General features: G+C 31.4%; 1 protein-coding gene across 3 annotated transcripts in view; it reads left to right on the top strand.

The window, feature by feature from the left end:
• The window catches only part of LOC132931613 (rho GTPase-activating protein 100F-like), a 35,320-nt gene extending 18,967 nt beyond the window's left edge, over positions 1-16,353 (top strand). The window contains exons 1-16 of one of the 3 annotated variants that reach the window (XM_060997503.1): positions 5,512-5,794; positions 6,188-6,304; positions 6,376-6,561; positions 6,636-6,794; positions 7,343-7,617; positions 9,752-9,911; positions 9,978-10,251; positions 10,335-10,538; positions 10,647-10,770; positions 10,892-11,436; positions 11,507-11,644; positions 11,723-12,109; positions 12,219-12,488; positions 12,551-12,711; positions 12,826-13,024; positions 14,280-16,353. In XM_060997503.1, coding sequence (XP_060853486.1) covers positions 5,747-5,794; positions 6,188-6,304; positions 6,376-6,561; positions 6,636-6,794; positions 7,343-7,617; positions 9,752-9,911; positions 9,978-10,251; positions 10,335-10,538; positions 10,647-10,770; positions 10,892-11,436; positions 11,507-11,644; positions 11,723-12,109; positions 12,219-12,488; positions 12,551-12,711; positions 12,826-13,024; positions 14,280-14,755 — 3,723 coding nt within the window. In that variant the 5' untranslated portion in view covers positions 5,512-5,746 and the 3' untranslated portion in view covers positions 14,756-16,353. Of the gene's footprint in view, positions 1-5,511; positions 5,795-6,187; positions 6,305-6,375; positions 6,562-6,635; positions 6,795-7,342; positions 7,618-9,751; positions 9,912-9,977; positions 10,252-10,334; positions 10,539-10,646; positions 10,771-10,891; positions 11,437-11,506; positions 11,645-11,722; positions 12,110-12,218; positions 12,489-12,550; positions 12,712-12,825; positions 13,025-14,275 lie in introns of those variants that run through there. The other 2 variants (XM_060997496.1, XM_060997512.1) reach the window with 2 other exon arrangements.
• The last annotated feature ends 7,714 nt before the right edge of the window (positions 16,354-24,067 follow it).

Genomic DNA, 24,067 nt, shown 5'->3' with positions numbered 1-24,067 from the left:
AAACTATAAATATAATGTATCAAATTTATTATTAGAATTTCTTACCTCAAACAAAAACTTTGGTTAAAGTGAAAGGGCCAAAGGGGCCATTGTACTAAAATGAATTACTTGAAATTTGTATATTGTTATTTAAAAAAAAACTGTCTGTATAGGAATAGTGCCTGCTTAGGCACTTGGCTACTTAGAATTTATATTAAGTAGTACCCAACCGTAATACGTATATAGACGTTTCCATAATAAATAACAATAATTAAATAGCCTATATAGGCTATGCTATGGATAAAACCAAGGCGTGATTTGCCATTTATTAAGCATAGTATAGTTTAAAATTATGGGCCCCTGATTATTTCACTCCATTGACTTATTTAATATACATACCTATCATATTAATAAAATGTTTGTACAACATATTAAAAAAATATTTATAGCTTGTGTGTGGTTGAATCACAAAATAAAATACATGCTATAAATTATACTATATTAATATTAAAATTATTTTTATTTAATAAAACAATCAACATGACTAAATATAATAATATCTACATATTTATAGGTACATAAAATAAATTGCAAGAAGAAAAATTGATTAAAAGTTTTTATACAAACATTTCCTCGCTTTATATTTTGGAAACTTGTCGATATTCAGGTTGGTTGTGAATCTGTTATGTCATTTTCGATTGACAATATTCCCAAAGCGTCTATATATGTTATTGTTGGCCCAATGCTGTTCTTAATATACTTAATAATTGTATTTTTTTATACATTTCAATGATTAAAATTATCTTTCACAGGAATAGTTGTCAATTAGTGACAGGCATTGTAAAAAATGAATACATATGTTATCACGTTCTAAAATGCACATATGATGTTTGTATATTTTTAATAAATTAAAATTAATATTTGATTTCAACTAAAATTAATTAATAAGGTTCTTTCGTCTGACATTTTTTAGAAAATATAAGAAACTGCAATTTGAAACCATTCTTCAGCAAAACTACAAAAGTATTGGGATCTAAATCTAATTCATTTATATATTATATTAATAAAATTTTTTTTTGATAAGTTTGTCTCTATCAAGATTTTCTTCGTTTAAAAATCCGAATCACCTATATACCTATCTAGATCCTCTAGTCTTTAGACAAAACCAGTAATAAATAATTTATTATTAAGGTCGATTATTAAGAATAATTAAATTGTTTTAGGATATTTATATTATTTAGTGTGAATTGTATAAAACGCATTATATTTGAACTGCTCGTAAGTTCAAAAATTATATTTATATAATTATATATATATTTCATATTATAGATAAATCATAAAATCGTTAGAAGCACTACAACATCGTGTTTAAAATGTTTAAATATAATTATATATTACAGTAATTTTTCGTATTTATTTCTGTAAACCAAACTCACATATTTTATTTATAAATATTATTGTATAAATAAAGTCTTCGACTATCGTAACCTATGTCAGTATAAAAAAAGGTCAAGACACAAAATACGGCAATGGGCATTTATCTGCTCTCTTCGGCGTTCGCTCAGATATATATAAAAGTGCAGGTTATACAATTATATTGAATTGTTGTTGATATTAATTTTGAAAGCAATCATAAATCGTTTTAAAAATGATTCTGAGCGGATCCTGTTTAATATTACATTTGCTGATATTACTTCAAAATTGTTTGACGTTATTCGGTAGTTTTAGAGAAACTATGTATTGAAAAAAAAACTGAAAAATGACTTATCATCAAAATATTATCCAGACTTTATTATATATCTGCGCTTCTAAACTATATAAAACTTTTTTAAAACTTCGTCTACACGAAATAAAAATGATAAAAAACTATCATTCTAAAACCAATACATTTTTTTTTCACTCCTGAATTAAATTATTTAATATCGACATTATTATTATTTATTAATTATTACTATTATGTCTTACATATGATTAAAATTTAATATTTGTAGTCAATATGACAGTTGACAGTTTAGGTCTAGACAGTCGAAGAATGGAAATAGCTATCCAATATTTAAATAGCCCATTTTAGTTTAGATGATTAGGTTGCTGGGAGATCGGAGACCAGAGTCCACAGTAGAGCAACATTTTTTTAGGTAGAATTTCAGCACATATGTACTTATAAGTTATAACGTATATTAAAGTCGTTATGGTTCCACTGTTCCAGAATAGAAAAATCACTACTTTTAACAATAAAATTAGTAGTTATTAAAGATGAGGTAATTTTATCCAACCTGCATCACGGTTCTTTCTATTACCGCTCTTGCATGATGACCTACATTTGGTTATATATACCTATTACCTTATAAATTGCATGAAAATGAAATGAAATACTTTAGTGGTCAGTAACAACTAATATGTATTACCTATAGTATTATTTAATATTTTAAACTGTTTTTATAACAATATTAGAAATACTGTACATATTATAAAATGGTTAAATTAGAGCTCTTTTTTCTTGAGTTAAATGACGATTAACGGATTAATATAAAAATTATTATAGACATCGGTATTTATTATATTATAATATATTACATTCAGACGTATTTTACATTACATATAGAAAATATTGCGTACAGCATACAGACATAGATACAATGTAATATAGATTTAAAGTCGTGTAAATTGTATATATTATTCAATGTATAGCATTATACTCTACAGTAGTACACCTCTACACTATGTCATTATATATATGCAAATATATACAACATACCCAATTTTCGAAAAAATCGAATAATACCTATAGGTATAATATAATAAATACTATAATGTATAAAAGTATATACCATGTTTATAGAAATAATATATGCATGTAAGACATAATTATATATATATATATGTTTATAATATAAGTACTCATATCAACAGGACTATAATACACAACAAATAAAAAAAGACGATACGAATTTTCGTATTAAACACACACAGGTGTACAACTTTAGATATAGTAGATGTATTATTGTGATTCAAATAATAATTCCTTATTTCTTTCCATCGCTGCACATACGGTTAACTTTAAACTAGACACTTGTTATATTATAGGTACCTGTTTGATTATTTTTCTTGCTATAAGTAGTCAGGTAGGTTGTAGGTACTATCATAATAAAGCGAAAAAAACCTGAGTCGTTCTACTGTATAGTATTTTCATGTATCATTGAGTGGATTACTGTAATGAAAATATGTTAAATTGAATTCAACGGTAAATGTTATTGCATATTATACGAAAAACAAGTCTTAGCGTAAGCGGTGTGTCAGCCTTTATTTTCTTAAGATGCCTATTTTATAATTTATTTATATTACTATTTACTATATATAGTAAATCATAATGTCACAGTATTTTGAACAAATTTTTTCATAAAGCATTGAATTTATTATTTAATAATTTAATAATATTATACCATATTATATAATAATTATTAGGACATTAGGTTATGAGTCAATACTTAATACTGATATATCTAACGTATAACGGTGTTAGAATTTATATGATGGTATAAACTATAAGTAAATAAAAAAAAATCTACAAAAGTCAATAATTTTTAGTATCTATAAGTATTTAAAATGAGCTAAAATAACTTGACAATTTTATCATGTCTGGAATAGGTAATACTAATATTTGAAGAAAATTTCAAGTATCTACAACTTAATAAAATTATAACAAAATAATAAAATCGATTTCATCGATTAATAATTTTGCGAAAATATTCGATAATTTACTTTTAGTTTTAAACTCGAATCAAATTAGTTATTAAACTATATAATAAATCTAACAAAATTAAAATTTTTGACAATTATTCTAATCTTAAATACTTATATACTAGTATTTAAAATACCTTGGTATACACATTTTACATATTTTATATTTTTAGTAGATTTAATTATATACATTATTTTAGGCTACAAATAGATAGAATTACATTATGATGGATATTCGTAAATCATAAAGGAAGAAAATTGAAAATAATTAATATTTAATATTTTTATCTGTGGACAAAAAGTATTAATAGGCACGCGTAATGTATTGTATACCTACGCTTATATTCACCGTCAGTGTTTAAAGAAAATTATTATCCGTCTAAATGCAATTTAATTAGTACTATTATGAATTATTATTATTACAAAATACAAGTATATTTTCGGAAGCTGCGCTGCAGGTAGTAACAGTTTAGGAGTGTGGTCTAATTAAATTTAACTATACAATAAAATTGAATACTGAAAACACTTTTATACACTTTGTTTATATATCAATGAAACTGAAATTCAAGTACATATTATACTGACTCGTGAATAATAATATATATATATACATAAGCATCATAATATTTTCGTTAATAACATATTTTATAGTAAAACGTTATATTGATCTCATCAATGCCTACCTAACTATATACCGCTGCCAGTCTACCCCTCAGGTGTGCTCGACAAATACACGACAACCCACACACACTCACAAGCACCCGTATTATAGATTGAACCAATAGAGGTAAACCAATACGCGCCGTGTGATGCCGGCCAACTTTTACGATCCAATTATTACAAAAGTTTCCCGGCAGAAAAACGGCAAAGTTTCTTGCCGATCTGCCAACTCTGTTCGTATTATATATACCGCGTATAGTATTATGTGTATATATATACGTCGAACAGCGTGCGATACCGCAGCAGCAGCAGCCATCGCATAAAACATGAACTTAACGATGCGCAGTACGTTAAAACGTTATGACCAGCCGGCATACATATATAATAAAGGTATACGACGGAGGCATTACACACATATATTATTATTATATATGTCAAAAGGCGCACGTCGGTTTTAATTGATGGGCCTCGCCAGGTTTTGAATGGAGTCGTACTCTTCTCACCCTCCCCTCACCGGCCCGCTTTTCATTGACCCATATTCGCCGTGTACGACAGTTTTCCGAGTACGCACACCCTCACGTTTTACTACTACGCTGTGCGCTGCACACCACTCGTACCCCCTCACCACAGTGGCAGTAGTAGTAGTAGTAGTAGTAGTAATAGTAGTAGTAGTCGTCGTAGTAGTAGTATTGGTCCAAGGGTAGGTACATTACGTATAAATATATATTGTGTACATTTTTCCAAACGTTGCCAACGTCGGAGCGACAGATTTACACACACGGTCTTAAGCGCAGACGACGTAAATTATAAGACGACTAAACCTACTACGGTATATAATAAAATATATACATCTACTAATATACGCGGTCGTGTGTGGATTTATTCCGTTTACGACTCGCGTATACGCAATATAATGTATTGTCGTGTGCATTACGATTATCATGCAGTGTACAGCGCGTTGTATATCGAACGACAATAATATTATAATATTCGTACAACAGTATCAAACCCTCGGACGGGCGCGTTCGTTGCCCACCAGCGCGCACGGCATGTAACAATATATCGTACGGGCACGATAAATACCGTACGGGGGTCGTGTCTGTACGCAAGCGTACAGTCCCTGCGTACAACGGAGCACTGTTGGATGGGCGTCCTGGAAAAATCATTTTTCCACGGCGCGTACACGCTCCCCGGCAGGGCGACGGTACAGGGTTTTACGTGTTTTCGTCCGGGTTGAAGATAAAATCGCCGTTACGGGAAAACAAATAACGCGTACGACGGACGACACCCGTTGCTGATCGCATAATACGATGTATCGCACCGAATCAGTGTAATGCTATATCTACGATTAGACGAATAATCGTTGCAAATGTGTGACAGGGACTCAAGCTCGGGATGTTTCTTCATATCGAGAAAGGTCGGTGATAATACTATATATGTATATATATATATATATAATATAAATACGTGTTTCGCACGTATATATGCAATTATCGTGCAAATATAGTATATGAATCGCGCAAACGACACATCCGGAACAACCTACATGTAGTGCGATGTTATATATAAATATTACTGCCATCAAAGAGAAATCGAGAATAGAATAGTTTTGTTCGTAACAAAACGAGGTCAAACGACGTGATTGATCTACCCAAAATTATATTATCATTAAATATGCGTTGAAGTCATAGTAAACCCAAATATTAAATATATGCTATTATAGTTTGACATATTTGAAGCAAATATCATTCAACATTTTAACAAAAACGAGTAGGTATATCGAGGGTTAAACTTGTGTTTTTTTTTCTAGGGCCGTGATCGAGCTCAAGATTTGGCCTCAACGTCTAGACATGGCCAACAGCCATTGCCGGCTGGGACAAAAACTAAAGATGCACTGCCAGTAGTCTTGCAGAGTGATTTCCGAAAAGTACTTTAATTTTAATTTCAGTATATTTATAATTTACAACAGTATTTTGAACATTAATTTTTAATTTTCAGTTAAGTGGGATTAGTAAAGAAGATTTTCGATTAATCGATACCATAGAAAATGAGTATGATGCAACTACAGCAGCCGCACTTGATGCAGTACAACGTAGAGGTGAAATGGTTGTCCGAATACTGGACCCGAGAATTCACCTCACTAAAACTGCTACAGATGCGGCAAAAAAATTTCTAATGCTCCAAGTATGTTAAAAATACATTTATTAACAAACTTACAAATATTTATTTATTATACAATTTAAATGGTATTATTACAGGATTCTAATCATATAGTTAATCTTGTTGAGATAATAAAGAGACCTGGACAGACTTTAGGATTATACATTCGAGAAGGTAACGGCATAAATCGTCACGATGGTCTATTCATTTCTAGATTAGCTCTCGAGTCAGCAGTATATAACAGCGGATGTATACAGGTAAATAATTTTATAAAAATATATATATTATACCGATGTCGTGCTCACATTTTTTAAAATAAATTTCTTACTGTTCTCAAACTCAAATTACATTATGACAAACAATTTTTGTATTCTTGCATTTAAAAACTGGTGCTAGTTTATTATAAAATTATAATAATACACAATTATCGTGTATAAGGAAAATTTAGGTATTTAGAATATGAATGTTATTAATAACATCTTAACGTTAATTATTCTGTAGCAATGTTGGTAAATAATTAATAAGCTTTCATTACATTATCACATATTTTATTGTTGTCAACTCGTTAACTTATTTGAAATATTAAAATGCATACAGAAAAGAATATTGGAACATAGATTTTTTATTTTAATAATGGATAATTAATAATTATACATTTTTTCTGTACAGAAGTTAAATCTATAGACAAAAAATAGCCAAAGGGAGGGATGGATATTATAACACCCTGATCCTTTTCCCCTCTACGTGAGCACGCTCCTATATTTATACTATAAAAACACGTGTTTTAAATATTTATAATATTTAGGTTGGTGATGAAGTATTAGCTGTAAACCTAGTAGACGTTACTAGAAAAGCCGTAGACGAGGTTGTGATCATTATGTCGATACCTAGACGACTGGTATTGGCTTTAAGACAAACAAGAGGTATGCATCGAGCTTCAGTCAATGTTTCATTGGCTTCTGCCATGCCTAGTCATCAACCTCCAGTTGTTGTGATTAAAAAGGATCTTAGTAGAGAATCTGATGATCAACATGACGACGACGACGATGATTTACACATGAAATCATACATGACTACAGGGTGCGTACATTTAAAATAATACTATAAAATATAAATATATCAGTGTCGGATATGGGGGGGGAGGGGATAATTGGTAAATCACCACCTTAAGGGATTTTTGTCACTACTATATATTATTACAATATTAAAATGAAATGAGGGGTTAAACCACATTACATCAATGGATTTGAAGTTCGGCTCCCTTAGAACTAGGATATATTTGTCACTGAAATATATAGGACATAGAATGGGGAGAGCTAAGGCGGCTATAGCCCTCCTCAGAATTCTTCTTAGTCCCATGTGTAAAAAATGTACCTACTATTTTATACATTCATGTCCATGTACGAGAACTGAAAAATGTTGTATTATTTATTTTTATTTTTATTATATCCAAATTTTAAATTATTCAGTTATTTATACATTATATCACATCGATATTATTAACAACAATAATAATATTTTGTTATATATTTATATATAGTAATAACTATTAGGTACTTAATTAATACAACTACAAAGTTTTTACATTTATTTTTTTCCACAATTACTATTTTTTAGAACTATCGAAAAAACTTTTTTCGAAAAGCAAAATTGTCCATTTTCAGATATCTATTTTAATAAATATTAATGATTAGAGTATAGCATTAAAAATGATAATATGATACACGGTAAATTATTTATTTATATTAAACTTTAGCATATGCTTTTTTAGTCCTTTTTATATTTTGTTTCTTTAAATTTTTAATATATATGTTGTGTACCCGAATTATAGACATAGTCCCTTTGCCGAAATAATTCACAAGAAATTCTAACAGCGTCATTAATTCCACGAGGAAAAAAGAGCTATAGCTCCCCCCTAAATTAATCACGCTACTTTACCAAGTATATATGTTATCATTTCCTAACTATATTGTAGGCAATGATGCACACACGTCGACATCACCATTTTCTTTTGTAGATATTTTTATTTAATTTGTTTAATTTAAATGTTACTTTTATCAAAAATAATTATTAATCACTTCATTACCCTTGAAAATAATCAATCAAAAATCAATAAGCAATAAAACAATTTTTTTGTTATAAATTTGATTAGTATGATAATATAATATATATTTTTTATATAATTAAATTTGGGTAATATTTGAAAAAAATATAAGATTTTTTTTCTTTTAGTTAATTTGTGTAAGTAATTTATATATTTTTACTTTTTTGAAACAACCATTCAATTTTGTTTTCACGTGGCAAACTTTTCTGACACTTAAAGTTAGAATTTTAAATTCTATAGATACCGATCTGCAAACACACATGTTTGTTTTGTATTTTGTTTTACATTTAAATCGGGTATATCTCTATGCCCCTGAAATATACTATTTACAAGTGGCTATCTACCGAAATGATATTGGTTTTTTGCGTGACCAACCAACTCTAAAACTTTAATTAGATTCAATAAATTTGCAATAATAAAATGTATTAAGCTATTAAATTTTTTTTTATCAAATTATCAGTCACTGTACACGGTTCGTTTTCCTCGATTTCTTTGATAAATATATGGGATAGACAATAATTATGCGAAAATTTGCCCTATATCTTAATGGTGTGACGATTATGGCTTTTAGTATTGCCGTTGCGAGTTATAGTTATCGTTTTAATAGTAAAGCCCAGTGGCGGATCTAGAATTTTTCGGGGAGGGGGGGGGGGGTTGGCCTAAAATGTTTCATATTATATTAATATTATATCATTTTGTAAACAACACAATATTTAGGATTTGATTTTAGACCTTACATTCATGATATAACTGGCCCTCCCCCCCCCAAGAATTCACCACTGTTAAAGCCAGTTCATCACGCCCGCATAACCAATGTTAAAATCGCCGATACTTTCGTATAATTTGACTTAACGTTTATGTCAATTTTAAGTATTGAATTAAGAGTAAGAAAGCTATGCGTAATAATATTTTCTAATAAGCTACGGAAATGATAACAATTCCTAAGAATTATCATAATTTATTAAATTGTTTCCATGCTGGTAATATACTAACATATATATGTATATTGTATATAAATGTGAAAATAATATTTATCATAATCATGATAATAAAATAAACCATTTACACTATTATCGCATAAAAAAATTAAGCAAAAATAAAATTTAATAGAAGAGTAAATCAAAGAAATAAAGAAAACATGCACGAACAACGACGAAGAGAATCTAGAGGAAGATCACAATCCCAACTTGCCTTGGATTCAAATGGTGATATTTCCGGTGACCTCTATTACAATTCACGGCCTCCGGAATCAAGAAGACAAGTATCTACGGTAATCTCGTGAAATTTTTATGAATAACTAAATACAACTCATTTTAAAACTTATATTATTTTGCAGTTGGATCGTCGTAATAATTGGTCATATCAGCCTCCTCATCCACCAGTTTCTAATGAACAACCAAAATCTCAGCATTTTCAGCCATTTGATAAAGCATATCCTAAAACTTTAGAATCATTAGCTGAAAAGGTACATCCATTTTGTCCAGGCGGACAGTCTTCAACTGGCAGAAGAATGTCAGCAACAACTACACAGCAACAATATCGCCGTAATAATATTCCAAGATCTGGTTCAGATCAATATCTACCTAGATCTGAATATGATTATGGAAACAGTGAGTTTAAAAAAAAAATGCTTATGTTTAATTCGATATTTTTTCAATAATTATACTTAAAAAATATATTAACATCGTTTAAGGACCATATCGACAATCGCAAACTTTAATGAGATCCGGACTTAGAAGTAGTGCTGGCGCTGGATCCGGTACACGTTTAGTTTCACAATACTCGCAAGGTTCATCTAGAACATTACCAAGACACCTAGATTATGCATCAGATACTGAAGCAACCAAAGTAACTTCTACATCTCCGTATTACTATAGAGGTTCTTCACAAATATCAGGTTTGATCAACATTTCAAGTTGCCTATTCTATTTAATGTTAAACTAATAACATTTTAGTAATCTTAAAATATATTATTTTCTAATTATTTAAAAATTTATATTTTTAGGTGTTTCAAATATATCGAGATTGCAGGGAAGTTCCACAATATCTAGAAGTAATTCTCTAAGGTCAAATTCACTTCCAAGAGATATTCGCACTCCACGAACCCCTCTTTCATCTCTCAATACAAGGTAGTAGGTCATATAGTATTATAATTTATTGCTTATATTAACATGATACATCAACATGTATTTAAATTAAAAATATTTCTGTACAACTCATTGATAATTATTTATAATAAATGTGTTACAGCTTGAGAGGTAGCTTGAGGCGGTACAATACACAAGACAATCCTAAAATATCATCTTCTCTGTTAAGTGATCATGAAGATAGTGATGGTAATCTCAGTGCTCCCGAATTTCAAATGCGACGCAAAAATCGATTAGTAAGCTCTCCTAGTGTATTTACAGCTGATGAATACAGAGCGTGGATGAGTAGAGCACCGTCAACTAGTGCTATTTATGATCGTATACGAAACGTATGCGACCCATCATTAAAACAACAAAAAGTACAAAGATTTACATTTAGTGCTGAAAACCTACCAGAAAGAACTAGGCATTCGGAATTGATGAGTTATTCCGGAACTAATGCAGATTTAAGACCATTTAGAGGTCTTGGGTCTCCAGCATTACCTTCAGCGACTACATCAACATTAGACAGACATACTAGAACGTCATCACTAAGAAGAATACGACATCTTTTAGAACTCGAAGCTAAACATTTAGGTCGACGCAGTCCATCATCCACTTCAGATTTACAAGCTGACAGGGCTCGAGTATTGGAAATTAATCCAGCTGGTAAATTTTAACCATGAAACTTCTTGTAGTGAATTTTAAGTTAAGTAATACATTTTTTTTTCGTAAATAGAGTTCTTAAAATACAAATTTGAAAAAACAACAATAGACAATGCACCACCTATCAGTGGTTTATTATGGGTGCATCTACTAGCTGGCAGAGGTCTTAGAGCGACACCTACGACTGTATTACCAGGCCAACCTACAAATGGTTAGTATAGTTTAGTATATTTATTTTAGTCAATGTAAATCAGTATTTATTATTTATTCTGAAAAATAATTCTTATAGTTATGGCAGCCACTGGTAGTTCGAGAGACTTATATTGCGTCTTGGAGTGCGATCGCGTGCACAAAGCCAGAACCGTAGTGCGTACTGGAGATCTTGTTTTTGATTGGGATGAAACATTCGAATTGGATCTTCTATCAAATAAAGAATTAGACTTTTTAATATATTCATGGGACCAACAATACAGACACAAATTATGCTACAAAGGATCCGTACATCTGGCATCTTTAGTTAGAGATAGTCCCGTACATCAATTAGCTTTAAAAATTGAACCTCGGGGTACATTATATTTACGGTTAAGGCACACCGATCCTTACCAGACTTTTATCAGAAAAACCTTAAGAACTTCAACCACACTACCACCAAGAACGAAAACTGCTGGACTGTTTGGTATGTATTTCAATGTATTAGGTATATTATTATTATTATTATTCACATGACATTCGTTACTGTTAATATTAATTTAAAACTGATTTTAAACTGTATTTAATAAATAAAGGTATTGATCTCGAGTCAGTAGTCACACGTGAGAGTGGTGCAATTTCCAGTTCTTTATCTTCATTAGCACAAGCACCAGCCACAGCATCCGTACCAGTTATTGTTCGAAGGTGTATTGAAGAAGTCGAACGTAGAGGCTTAGATATTATTGGCCTTTATCGACTTTGTGGATCCGCTTCTAAGAAACGAATTCTCCGAGAAGCATTCGAACGCAACCCAAGAACTGTAGATTTATCACCGGATAACGTTCCCGATATTAACGTAATCACAGGTAAATGCAATAATAATTAAATTATTGTATAACTATTTATTAATAATATTTTTCGATTTTAGGTGTCTTAAAGGATTATTTGAGAGAACTTCCCGAACCACTCTTCACACGTTGTCTATATCAAATGCTGCTTGATGCGCTAACTGTATTGTTGCCTGACGATCCACAGGCCAACGCCAAATTAATGTTATCGATTTTAGATTGTCTGCCAAAATTGAACAGAGTATGTCATAGATATTTAATATTTATACTTAGTATAGTTGGTTATAATAGAAATGTAAGACAATAGTTTATTTCATTATAATTAAAAACGTGTTTTTTGTTTTTGTTTTTAAAGGCTACGTTGACATATATTATGGATCATCTGGCACTTGTTGTGTCGCAATCCCCTCGAAACAAGATGTCGGCACAAAATCTATCTATATGTCTAGCTCCTGTATTAATGGTCCAAAGCGAGGTGAAAGAAAAACCGATCGATTTCCAACAACCTGTGAACGTGTTACGATATTTATTAGAGATTTGGCCGACTAAATCAGGTTAGGACAAGTTTATTTATACGAATTCCGTTAAAAAAATCATACAAAAACAACTTAACCAACAAGCCATGCACATTTCGCTCGTGCAGTGCGAATTTCTATGGTATAGTGCAGCGGTTCAACACCGACCGTGCGTATATGTATATAATATTATATAATATATATCTACGACTATACCTATAGCTATACCCAAATAACAATTATAGGTTAAAAGCAACAGAACGAGCAGATTATACAAGTACACGTCCTAATGTTCGATAAAGCTTTAAGCTAAGGTTTAAGGGTCATCAAGCCGATCTATATTTTTTTAAACTAAAATAATTATAAAAACTTTTTTCTTTTTAAAAAAGGATAATATATTGTATTTTTTAAACGTTGATTATTACGCAGTTTGTAAAAATGTTAATAAATTTATTGGATTTATAAGTGCATTTTAAACAAGTATATGTTTATTTGATTTAGTGTCCATCTTTTAATATAGATTTATGGTGCATTAAATTCACAGCCTTACATAGAAAAAAATATTTATTAAATATATTTATTTGCTAGAATTTAGGTGGTAATACTATATTTATTAACTAGATGCACTATAACGATAGTTATCACTTTTTTTGGATAAAAATAAAGTATATTTTCTTCTTTCAAAATTAAGCTCAAGTATATCTATTTAAAATTTGTAGTATAGAGCTTTTTACATTTTAATTCTAGCGAATAATAGTAGTTATTTTTTTGTTGTAATATTAATTAAGTTGTAAGTATAGATGCAAATAATATTCACGCGAATAGCATAAAAATGGTTGTAAAGAAAAAGTCCTCCGCAAGAGTATAGGAATATTAGATACATTCCTATAATATGCAATGATCATGAATTATACTTTTTTGCCACTTTACTGAAACGTCTAAAACCAATAAATAATTAAATTATACCTATATTATATACTAGCTGTGCCCGTGCACTTCGTTGCCCGTAAAAAAATGCAATCTTCGTTTTCGCTTAGTGTTTTTTTTTTTTTGCTCGGCTCCTAAAGGTTGTAGCTTGATGTTAAAAATTACCTATCAAATTAATTTTTCAAATTCGACTGGTATTAGTTCAAACTATTAGTGGGTTTAGACAAAAAAAAAGAAAGAAACTCTTCAGCTTTATTGATTAATTAGTAAATAGATATAGATTATACTCGTATTATACGATCCTCTCTTGCCACGGGTTCGCGAGCATTGTGAACATTGATGAGCCCCGACCATGTTTTCCAGATAGTTCGGGAGTGTTTGCCGCCGTCGGTCGTCAACGGCGTTACTCGGCCCCCGCCGCTGCCCGCGAAGCCATCCTGCGTGCCCGCTGTGCCAACAAGGCGCGTCCCGCCGCCCGTAATTGTAGCGTCGCCGACCAGTGACACGGCCACGTCCGACGACGACGACGACGACGACAACCACGGCCACGACGGGACGGCCATCGAACCGCCGCAGATACCGGCCAGGTCTAACGCGCACCGGCTGACCAAGGTGGCGGCGCCGGATCCCGAAGAGAACGCAGCCGAGACGCCCAGCTCGTCCACCGGGACGGAAGACTCGCAGCGCGACGTGGCCGAGCGCGCCGCCGAGGCGGACGAAGAGAGCTGTGGCGAAGAACAACTGGAACGGAGACCGCGAGGACTACAGAATAACGCCAACACCGCCATCAAGCACAACGCTATTAATAATAGTAACAATAGTAATAATAATAACCGCCAATAATGTTGTGACATGTATTATAAACAAATTAGAGAAAAATGTTTGCCAACTTTCTACCGAGATGATAACAATTGTGTAACATTTAGGCCGGGAGTTCCGTAGAAAGTATAGAAACGATCTGTACTGGACCGGCGATAATAATATTATTATCTTTTATGATATACCATGTCGTTGTTTTTGTTGATGCTGTTGTCGCTGTTGTAGAAGAAACAATATATATCATATTATATATATATATCATATGTATAATATTATTATTATCACCTTGAATTGATTATTGTAGGTATTAAAAAAAAAAATAACGATAATTTTAACTTGCTCGCGATAGGCAGAGGTACTTATACTAGTAAGGTCTGTGGTGTTATACATAATATAGCGATATATTATACAGTAAGTAGGTACCTATACACTATGTACGTACTATGAATGCCGAAAATTGATTGAAAATTCCATAAATTTAATATACGATGTAAATACAATATTTTAACGGTAGGAAATAATAACCGTTATTTAACATAATTTTATACATGTTTCAATAAAATTCCTAAATATTTGAACAAAGAAGATAAAAACGACAATAAATATGTTACACGAAATAATTTTGTTTATACTTTGTTTAATTATATATAATAATATTATCATTATCATGTATATACATAACGACAAGCACGCAAACATAAAAGTGTTACATTAATTACCTAAAATAATTTAATTTATTGAGGTTTAAAAAAACTGACATTCATTGTTTTTCGTGTTTATAATCAAAAACTTTCTACAATAACTCATTCCTCGTTACAAGATAGATAAATTAATATATTAGTTAATACTTCAGATATTTTATAGTCATACGAGTAATATAAACAATAGCTGAATTTATTAATGAATGGTAGAAATTTGGCAAGCAAAATTCCTCATAATTTAAAACTTACGCACAAATATATATAAACAAATATGTTTGAAAGAAAATTAAGCACAAAACAAAAAATTTAAATACTGATTTTGATCACGTGTTAATAAATATAATTTAAAAATGACTATCATTTTGTATAAATTAAAAAATAAAATAAATTATTTCGAGCACCCATTATAAACGATTAACATTATATAAACATAAAAAGATAGGCATTTACACGTAGATATTGTAAAAAAATAATCCATTTAAGACACAATCCCAGAAGCACTTGATTTCAGAACAATTTGACGTTTTTAATGTTTTGATTTCAAACGAAATGTAATAAAATAATTGTTTGTAAATAAAAAATGGTTGTTCCTACTGCTTCAATGTAAAAGTTAAATCAATAAAAAAATGGTACATAGACCTATCCACGATAATGAAATAAAAAATAATTTTCGAGCATAAAATTATGTTTTCTGTTAAAAGCATTTTTCGACATATTATTATATGTATTTAGATTTTTATTTCTTAAAACAATTTCAATGGTTTTTAAATATGAAAAACTGTTTGAATAATCTAATAACTCAACAAATTTATTATTTTAATTATTTCTTACATACCTACTTATATTTTATTTATAAATAAACAATATTATGTACTTGTATCATATATTTGTACCAAATAAATGTTGAATGTTAATCGGTAATCCTGTATATTGGTATGTGTAAATGCATATATTCATACCATATTATATCAAAAAAAAAGTAGATACCTACATTATAATTTAATTTTTTTTTTTTTTAATATTCTGTTTGGTGTATAATAAATGACTAAAAACATATAAGTACGATATAGGTAATTCATTTACAAATATAATTAAATAATATATTCGTATAGTAAAATATGGTGACTTTTAGATGTATCAACAATGAATTCTAAATTAGTTAAATTTAAATGCATAAATTAAGTATTTTTAAAAACAATTTTATCAATTTATTTTACAAGTTACTTACTATCAGGGCCGTATTAGCGCATAGGCACTATAGGCACTGTGCCTAGGGCCTACGAACATTTTTGGGGCCTACAAAAATAAAATGTTTGGCTACTATTTTTTTTGTTACAATTATCTTGTTTAATACTTAAATACGAGGATAATGAAATATTCAAATTGGCGTAAAATGAGTTTTTTTTTATGGTTTTAACAATTTAATTTTCTATATATTTGTAGACTGAGTAAAATTAATTGTTTTTAAGATTTATTAAAATTATTATCATATAAAAGTTTAGATTTGATTTTTTTTTTGTTTTTAAAGGATTAACATCGAAATTCAACACTTCCTCTCCTAAACAGAAGGTTTTATACCCATTTAAATACTGGACACCGCAGTGCTGTATAAGCGCATAGGAATTAAAAGCACTGTGCCTAGGGCCAAGGCTGCAACTGAAAAAAATGTCGGCATTTATTTTTTAAATATAAATACTGAAAATTTATAGTCAATTAACTTTATTCATCACTATAAAATATTTCTATTTTTAAAAAAATCGTGAAGAGTTCGGTCCCCTGGACCCTCCTCCAGCTACCGCTTTGCCTATGGCCTTCGGCCATACGATTGTATTAATCCGGGCCTGCTTACTATACTACTATTGTAATCCAAACCTTACAGAAAATAAAAATAAATACCAATATTTAAAAAAAAAAATAAAATCATCGTTAAAATTGATTTTGCTAAAATTAATGTTGGAAAATAGAACTATAAATTTAAGTACAAAAAAAATGGGCAATTAAGTAATCGCTCTGCTGGACAATAGGTGTCGAATGAATTACTGTAATAGATGTCTAATATTTGAAGTCAATGACGCATCATTATGTATGAAAAAAGGTTCTGAGCTGAGATGGTCTATAAGCCTCTATTACTAAATCATTCATGGTATTATTATTAAAGTAATAAGTAATTTATTTTACTATTAGTAAGTAATTAGTATTACGGCATGTAGATTTAATTTTTCCGAAAACATTGCATTTATTATACTATCAACGGGTATTTTTATCATATGAGTATTTATTTTATTATAATTATTATAACTCGTATAATAATATATTTTATAAGTTTCTAACATAGTATATTATATTGTTATTAACTTTTGAATTAGTAATATACCACCTTACCATACAACAGTGTGTATAGGTTCGTGATATAAATAATAGTTAATATTTTAAAATTATAAATCTAAATATTTTGAAAATGTCATTGTGTATAAAAAAATGTCATAATAATATATATGTAAAAGTTTTAAATTTCAACGAATTAAATTAAATTTTCAAATCTATATTCTATAACTTATAAGTTACAAAATTGATATTTTGCAGCTGTTTTAAATTTTAACTTTTTTTACACCCATCAGCTAACTAAAGTAATTTTTAATTAATTCGTTTTTTTTCTAAATTGAAAGTAACTTAAAAATACATATAGTTTCCTTTTAATATTTAAGTTGAATTATGTAATATTTAAATATTTAATTGACATTTGTCAAAATGGGTCTGTGTGCAAAACTAAAAAAAGGCCCCCTCCTACATCTTTTTAGTCTAAATAATATAAATATACATAAATACATATTTTATAACAATATGATATACCTACTGTTATCACTTATCACCTATCAGATTAAGAAAATGAGAACCATTTTAAATTTAAAACAATTTTTTTACTTTTTTGTATATAACTGTATTTATTTATATTTATTTATTTTTTGTGGAACGTTGAGCAATTACGGGCCCCCCAAGCCGAGAGCCCATAGCATTTGCACACATCGCACACATGTATGACACGCCATTACGATCCGAACTTATAACATGTAAGCAGTTAATACATTTTTTCAGCTCAAATTTTTTGAAGAGGTGGGGAGAAGTTAATACCCTCTAATAAAAAATAATTTTTTACTTCTCACCTAACCTGTAGCGAGGGGAGTGGTGACTGGAGAGTGAGGGCTGTAACCTAAAAATGAGTCAAAATGGGAGTGGATATGAACGCCTTAACCCGCCTTCCCCGTGATGAGAATACCACTGAAGGACATTCGTTAAATCGCGCGTTAATACACTTGTACCGCCGATTATAATATTATATCATGCCTATACGAACGGGTTTCGACAGATAGTACATATACATGATGGGTGGACTACATCCACGGCGATATTGTATAATCCACCGTTAGCGCGAGACGTGTCTCATTCCGCATTCGTCTTAATCGTCTCGTGAGTCCGTGAACACATCACCTCACGCAACGACCGCCCGTGCTCGGTATCCCAAAAACGCTGCAAAAAAAAAGCCGTGTGGTATAACCGCTCAAAAACAAAACCGTCGACTGCCAATGGCCTGCGCCGATAACGAAGACGATTAATATACCGGCCACACCACATATTGACAATACTGTATAATTGTATGGGACATTAACGTCGATACGTCATTGATAACAATAATAATATGCACAACGGGACAATATAGTTAACAATTACAAGGTGACCGGTGGGCGTTTGCACCGGCGGGGACGCGCGATTTCGGTGTGATGCGTCGTCCGACAAAAGTGAATTAAACGGGGCTAGGACGTATTCACAACGAAACTGATGCGCCACCGATAACCCACGAGGTTGGCGCACAAACCACTGGTAATAATATACGTATGTGTTGGCAATGCGAATAACACACCAATAAGACGATTACGAATGGTGAATCGTCGAGCGGTTATATATTTTACGCACCGAAAAGATGCATGGTCTTGACTTTTTAAGTGTACCAATACAGTCGTCACTCAATCAACATCAATTAATTTTTAATAATGTATACCACTTATTTTTCAATACTTATAAAACTTTTATACGATTATAATCTTCAAATAAAAAAGAACATTATAATTACCTAAAATCTAACATTTTTTTTCAAAAGACTTTCAACTAACAAAATCCATTTGACTATATATTAATATTTTCACGGCTAACGGTATATACTTATACCGAATGTCAAGTTAAATCAGCTGCAGATAGTATTGTTGAAACACTTCGATGACATTATAATATATTATCATTAATGTGTTGCTCTACGCATACATGTAGTCAAATTGTCGATACAATGCGCCGAACAATCCAAATAATGAAATACACGCCATACACATAATATATAATTGCCCTCAGAAATGAAAAAAATAGAAAAAATGCATTTACGAACTAAAAACTTTAAAAAATTTCTTAAAAGTAACAGAAAATGCGTTATTTATTAAATAAATTTAAATTATTATGTAAAAAAATATATATGTAATATAAAAAATTAGTAAAAATTAAATTACATACAATTACACCGATCAATAAAAGGTTTTTTAGTTTTAATGTTTTGAAACTTAAATAAAAAATCGGATTACCTAATGTTAAGTTCAAAACGAAAATAATTTATATTACGTAGTACTATGTGGTATGTACTTATATTTCAATGAAGCAATGTTTTTAGTCATAATACGAAAAATAGATAAAAAAATGTATTAAAATGTCAAAAATGCCCCGAAAAAATTTTTATGGTTAGAACACGAAGTACATGAAATACATTTGTAGCTTGGAAAGAATCATGTAAGACATTCCAAAGAAAAGATGAAAGTGCATTGAAATCCAAACCTTAATTATTATCTATTATATTTATATTTATTTGATAATTGTATAGGCTTTTAGCTTTAAACACAGGCGTTATTAGCCATAGACTATAGTAACTAACTTTACAATATCAATTATTTTTTTAACCATTATTCATTACCACGGCCACCCGTTGACGGGTAAAAAACGGGTCAAAAAAATAATTGTATGTCTTTTTAAGAGAGTAAGGCATTTAAATAAGACATTTTTTAGACTTGTGTAACATATTGGCAGTAGTGGGAAAAGACTCATTAATGCCCCTGGCAGTCTAGAGAAAAAAGATTAAATAAATTAACAAATGTATAATATACGTAATGTACGCGTTATAATTACGATAGTTAATGGAACACTGATGGAACAATTTGGCATATTAATAATTATTTCACTATTAAATTCACACGTAGTAAAAATAAGCAAAATTATACACATTTCAAAATGTATAATAAAAAAGGGGCCTTTTTAAAGATAAAATAAAAATCCTATACTTTCATAGGCACACTTTGCCTTTCGCCATAATACTCTTTCTTTACGCCTCTGTGTCCCCGCAATGACGTTCTTTCGTAAAAATGTAAAATTATAAATGTGCCCAACATACTCAAAATCAATTACAAACGTGCTTGGTAAAATATATGTGGTCATCGGTTATGACGACTCTTCGAAGAGCGACGGAGACCGCGAAACTGCACGGGACGATCGAAGATGTCTTGAGCCTACGGAAGCGGCGGCCACCAGATGACCGCGACCGGGCCGGCTACGGTTCGCCTTACGACGAAAAAGAGAGTCGAAAGACCACGCCGCGACGACGCATCGTGGTTCTGATAACATGCTCTCCACTCATCGCCACTGGCAGTAGTTGGCCACGTCTGCTGTCATCCGCCGTATAGCAGCCGGAGTCGCGCGCCGCCGTCGGACGTGTACGTATCGGTACCGCCGGCGCGGCATCGTTGCCCGCATCAGTACCGCAATGTAGCTGTTCGTCGCTGTCAACGTACACCATCGTTGCGCACGCGAGCCGAAAGGGCCAGGCGCCCGTCGAGCCATAGTAGTGATCGATCGCATCGCGACGACCGAACTCGCGAGACCCGTCCTATCTCCGCCCAAGCAGGTTACTAATTTACGACCACTCGACAATTAATCGTTACGTAACAAAATGCATCCGACGGCTTGATGGACAAGAAAAGTCATATAGATAACAGTATAGTCGGAGCTATAGACTGTACTGCAGTGCGCGTACAAATATAGGTAACGACAAATGGTAGAAATGTTGGCGGGCGGCGATGGAACAACCGGTGAGGAAGCGGGACAACGACGATAAGAATATATTAAAAATAACGTACTGAAGCGTTTAACGTCAAGTAGGTTGCCGTATGAAGCGGTGGACTCACGTCAGAGTACAAACGTCCAGGTGTACGACGTTTACGCGTCGCATCACTTGCGGAACGCAATCGGGCGCGCATAAAAATAATACGACGACGGATAGAGCAGCCGATCCAAATCGCAAATGGTATTTTGCGATCGTCCAAAAATACGATGTCGGTGTCGGGACGTCTCGACGAGATATTGTAACAGTAAAAAAACAACAAATATCGTGTGACATGGGAACACGCTACAAATTCGTGTCTTTGAATGCAGTGACAACGTCTAGTTGCTGTGGCACGGCGGTATACTATAAACGAGATTCATATGGTATACACCTATGTATTGTGAGTATTTGTGACTGTGGTAATTACAATTTGATACGCGTGTTTCATCTCAATAGGGTTATCGGTTAGCAATCTTTTCTGCCTGTATCTTCGGTCGCCGGCCAGTACCGAGGTAGATTTTACAGCATCTGAACACCACGTTATCGGTACTCTGTATATGTTTGAGAACAAACTAACTTCTATATATTATTATATAAGTTCAGTACAATATGACTGCAATAGGCACCAAAGTCAGTTATATATAATATTATGCGCGTTCGTACGTCGGATATTCCCACGGGCTGTATAATGATAAATATATATACATTATAATTATTATATAATTATATATTATTATTATTATTATATTATTTGTGGGCAATTTCCGATCGATTGATTGGTAACGTAAATATATAACCATAGGCGTGCGCACGGGAGGTTCCGAGTGTGCCTGGGCACCCCCCGACATGTAATTGGGGCCTAAAATTTAAGTCCTATAGCATATATATGGGTCCGTATTTTAACTAATGTTACTAGAATAAAAATGATATTTTTTCTAAAATATGTTGTAAAAAATTATGTTTTGGGATAAAAAAAATAATACAACTTAAAATATTTTAAATTTGCGTGGTAAAACTTATTATGATTATAACAACTAGATGTTATTGACTACAAAAGTAAAAATAATAAATAAAATATATTACAATTATCTTGAAAATAGATTTTAGATCCAACTATCTAATGAAATATTATATAACTTGATACTATAGTAATACTACTGAATAATATGTGATATAATTTAAGTAATGTTTATTCAGGCATTAAAATTGATTAAAATATGTATATGTCTTGTTAAGAGAGGGCTCAAATTAAGAAAAGTGTCCGAAAAAGTTGTAGGCACCCCCCGAAATTTAGGTCTGCGCACGCCTATGAATATAACATCATGACAACGCGTATGTTTTGACGACGTCATTGTTTGTTTATTCAGCAAAGTATTTTAATTTCGAAAAATTACCGACGATTTTTAATGTTTTAATCTAATAATGTATATTGATGTAGATGTTTTTGTGATTATTTTTTTTGTTTTGACCTTTCTTTTAAAAAAGCATAATTCAATATATTATACAACCTTCGAGTATAATATAATAATTAATAATTCACGTTTACGAAGATCTATCGATTCACTGTATTATAATATTATTTTTAAATCAACTACCCGTATCGTCTGTGTTTTGCTTTGGGACACCAAACTTTTTACACTACTAATGTCTTGTAATCTATTATTATGATATAGGTAATATAATATTATAATATATCGTAGTCGGACACCAGGTCTGTAGTAGACCACGATTGCTCATTATTTTATTGTCTGTTCGTGTAATTTACGATATATAGTCATTGATTTGTTAATTGAGTTGATGATGCGTAGGGGTAACCTACCTATCTTCCTACCCATTTATATGTATAAATATATGCAATCCCAACAAATATAATGTGCACGTGATCTTCACGAATATAATATTATTATAGAATATATTATGCACTATAAATGATATAATACGACGTACAAACAAATTGTATACTATGCCCTTGAGAAATGTCCGTCCGAGCCTAACCGCGCGCATCATGTCTATCATTGTAGTATTGTACACTTGTACAGGTATATATCTCACATCGTTTGTTTATAATAAATTAATTATATTCTACGCAAAACAATATATGCTGATGGGATGGACCGAACACAGAACGTTCGTATATTATTGCTTGCGCGTACGAGCGAACCTCGTGATGATGTATTATACTTCGGTAATTCGTGTATACGGAACAGATCTGCAATCACCGATGATAGAGAAACCGAATAATATATTTATATCACGGTGGCTGTCGCTATCGCGGCGTGACGTGCCATGATATACCGTTACGGCGGTTAATTCTTGATGGTACGCGCGCGGGCCACGACTCGGGCCCGCGATATAGCGATGACTGCGATAGCGACGACGGTATACTGCAGGGTGAGTTGCTTGGAATAAAAATGTCAGCAGTGTCAACTAGCAAACGATTTCCGGCTA

The sequence above is a fragment of the Rhopalosiphum padi genome, chromosome 1 (genome assembly GCF_020882245.1).
Source record: "Rhopalosiphum padi isolate XX-2018 chromosome 1, ASM2088224v1, whole genome shotgun sequence".
NCBI classification, from domain to species: domain Eukaryota; kingdom Metazoa; phylum Arthropoda; class Insecta; order Hemiptera; family Aphididae; genus Rhopalosiphum; species Rhopalosiphum padi.
This window is presented reverse-complemented; position numbering and strand designations above follow the sequence as displayed.